At 45.5% G+C, this 3,528-nt stretch overlaps 1 protein-coding gene across 1 annotated transcript; it reads right to left on the bottom strand.

The window, feature by feature from the left end:
• Positions 1 to 2,312: 2,312 nt before the first annotated feature.
• LOC131251912 (uncharacterized) lies at positions 2,313 to 3,176 on the bottom strand. Its single transcript, XM_058252906.1, has 2 exons — positions 2,996 to 3,176; positions 2,313 to 2,890 (listed from the first exon to the last, which is right to left on the bottom strand). Exons 1-2 carry the CDS (start codon positions 3,174 to 3,176, stop codon positions 2,313 to 2,315), a joined length of 759 nt encoding a protein of 252 aa, XP_058108889.1.
• Between the last annotated feature and the right edge of the window lie 352 nt (positions 3,177 to 3,528).

Raw genomic sequence — 3,528 nt, 5'->3', positions numbered from 1 at the left:
TTTAGGGTGCCAAACAAGCAACGAGAATTGAAATCCCCTCAAATCCCCCAAATCCATGGTGCCAAACAATCCCTCGGTATAACATTGAAGAACCAAAACATGGCATGTGTATGCAAGATCTGAGCTGTACACCCGGTGGACATATGTGAGATCAAACCATGCGTCTATGAGAACGTGACTTGTATACTCATCTGGTGGGCCAAACATCTACCTTGGCTGTTGGAGATTTTCTTTCTAACCATCCACATGAGTTTTACCCAGCTGGTGAATAAACTAAACTGATTTATATGGGCCAGCGCATTGATTAACCGGTTGGCCCCAACAAGTAATTGCACTAGATCTTGCAAATGTCCCACATTGGCATGTGTGATGTGATTCACCTCTTCAATCACACCCCATGTAAATTTTTTTTTGAAAGGTAATGTCATATGTATAAAAAAGGAGGAAATACAAAGGAGGAGAATCTGCTGAGAGGGCAGAGACTCCTAAGAAACCGACGCCATTACATGCCAATAAAAGACAAATCCTGACCCTTTAGCCTATCTGATTGGGACGCCCATTCCACCAGCAAACACTTAGCTCTAGAAATAACCACGTGAGCTGAACTAGATACGTCCGAAAAACATCTCTAGTTCCTTTCCTCCCAAACTACCCACCAGACCGTGTAGATACCCATCCTCCATAGGATGGTTTTGAGATTGCTGAAGCTAATCCCATACCAGGCTTGAAAGGAATGGTTTGTCGAGCTAGGAGCACACCAACTGACGTTAAACTGGAGGCAGAAATCATCCCAGATTTGAGAAGAGAAAGGGCAGTGGAGCAGAAAATGATCCATGGATTCTTCATTCCGCATGCAGCAGAGGCAGATGTTAACAAGAACCATACCTCTCTTGCGTAGATTGTTGACAGTGAGAATTCTCTGCTTGTATGCGAGCCAACCAAACACCTGAATTTTTGGCGGGGTGAGGGACTACCAGATCCAATGAACCTTCTGAGATTCAGAGTTCAGAGGGCGCCGGACTGATGAGAAGTGAGGTGTACAATGAATTAACCGAGAACGAACTGTCTTTTGCCAAGCTCCAGGTTAAGGAGTCTTTAGCGGACTGATTTGGAGAGGCTATGGCTAGCAACTCAGCAATTCCGCGTATTTAGCGACTTCCCAATCCTGCAAGTTATGCCCGCTTGGCAGATCCCACACGATGTTATTACCTTAGAGGTCATAACAATTGGCTACAAAGTAGTCCTTTAAGGGTGCTAAGAGATAAATATTAGGAAATCTTTCTTTCAGAGGGGAGGAACCAATCCAGAGGTCTGTCTAAAATCGAATTCTAGTCCCTTTGCCCAACTCAAAGGCCACACCCCTCGACACAACTTGATGCTGCTTTAAGATTCCTTTCCAGATTGTCGACGCCTTGTAAAATGAGGACTCTTTGGTCCACCAGCCACCTGCATACTTTCCATATTTACCTTTAATGACCGAATTCCACAGGGCCCCATTTTCTGTTCCTAGTTGCCAAATCCACTTGCCAAGAAGAGCCCGATTCATCACCTTTAAGTCCTTCACACCAGCCCCTCCTACTGAATATTGCTGGCACACCTCTTCCCATCGCAAGAGATGGAACTTCCTCTCCTCCTTGTCATGCCAGAGGAAGTCACGTCTTAGTCTATCGATTGATGATATAATCTTGCCTGAGCATCTATACAGGGACATATAGTAGATCAGCAAATTCGACAAAGTCGCCTTAATGAGAGTGAGGCGACCTCCTAATGATAAGCATCGGCATTTCCATCTTGCCAAGTATTTTTGAATTCTGGATATAATCTTTTCCTAGTGGGACATTGGAGGGCTGCCTATGCATAAAGGCAACCCCATGAAAGTAACCAGAAGGGCAGCAGGTGAGTAATGGGGGATGCCAGCGAAGGATTCGAGCTCCTCAAGCTCTAAGTTTACCCTGAATAGCTTCGATTTGGCGAGATTAACTCTCAAACTCGACACAGCTTCGAAACAACAGATGATTGTCCGCAAATTTTGCAGTTGGACAGGGCTGACTTTGGAGAAAATTACTGTATCATCTGCGAACTGAATGTGCAATAACGGACTGCTCATGCCTTTTATCTAAATGCCTCCTGGGATGCCTGCTGAAAGACCTTTTAGGAGGAGCTTTGATAAGGCCTCGACCACCATGAGAAAAAGAAAAGGGGTCGGGGTCGCCTTACCTTAAGCCTCTAGAGCTCTTGAAGAACCACTTGGGAGATCCATTTAGGAGCACCGAGAAATACGCTGAACCTATGCATTCTCCTATCCACCTGCGTCATTTGTCCCCAAAACCCATCCTCTTCATCATGTAGTCGAGGAAATTCCAATCGACATGATCGTAAGCTTTCTCGATATCTATCTTACACACCAGACTCTTCACCTCAGATCGGTGGCTTGAATTAAGACACTCATTTGCTATTAACGCGCTGTCGATTATCTGTCTCCCGGTTATGAAGGCGCTTTGGTGGCCTGAAATAACCCTGTCGATCACCTGCTTGAGCCAAGAGGTGAGAACTTTCGCCAGGATTTTGTATGGCCCTCTAACCAAACTGATCGATTTGAAGTCCTTAAAGGAGGCAGCCCCTGGCATTTTGGGATTAAGGGTGATGAAGGATGCTCCTAAACCTTTGGACAGTCTGCCTCTATCAAAGAACTCCTTGAAGAAAGCCATCACATCTGCCCTTATGACCTTCCAACAACGTTGGAAAAACATAATGGGAAAACCATTCGGCCCTGGGGCCTTTTCACTGCTGAGAGAATCAATTACAGACTTCACCTCTTCAATTGAAAATGGTGCTTCCAGCTGAGAAGCTTCGTCCGACGAGATGCTATCTATCCGGAGGTGGTCTAGGCCTAGACGATGTCATTCTTCACTTTTTAGCAAGGAGCTAAAGTGTGAGATCGCCTCTTCAGCGATGGATTCCTCGGCTTCGATTCTGACCCCTTCCATAATTATACTGGAAACTTTGTTGCAGCTGGCATGGATGTTAGCAATTCTGTGGAAGTAGCGGCTGTTCTTGTCGCCCTTATTGAGCCACTTTGCTCTTGACTTCTGTTTCCAGGCTATTTTCTTTTCAAGAGCCCTCGAAGATAGGGTTTGGATCAGCTGGATTTTGCTTCTCATCGACGCAGGGGACATGGGGGAGGATTCAGTTTTCTGATCTATCTTGTGTAGCTCGGCTTGTAGCTCCTCTGTTTCTTGCTCTCTAGCACGAAGTTCTGTTTACTTCCATTGCTTCAGGCGGCCCTTCAGCCGCTTCAGTTTAGAAAACAAGGAATACCGTGCAAAACCATCATCCTGAAAGGCAGCCCACCATTCAGCTAACATTTGATAGAATCCTTCTATTTTAAACCAAGATGAATCAAACCTAAAGGGCTTTGGCCCTCAATTGTGTTCCACATTTGATAGAAGGATGGGAGAGTGGTTGGACGTGACTCTGGGAAGAATCACACCCCATGTAATTCTCCATTGCATTCATCAGTTTCACGTG

The sequence above is a fragment of the Magnolia sinica genome, chromosome 7 (assembly GCF_029962835.1).
Source record: "Magnolia sinica isolate HGM2019 chromosome 7, MsV1, whole genome shotgun sequence".
Classification (NCBI taxonomy): Eukaryota; Viridiplantae; Streptophyta; class Magnoliopsida; order Magnoliales; family Magnoliaceae; genus Magnolia; species Magnolia sinica.
This window is presented reverse-complemented; position numbering and strand designations above follow the sequence as displayed.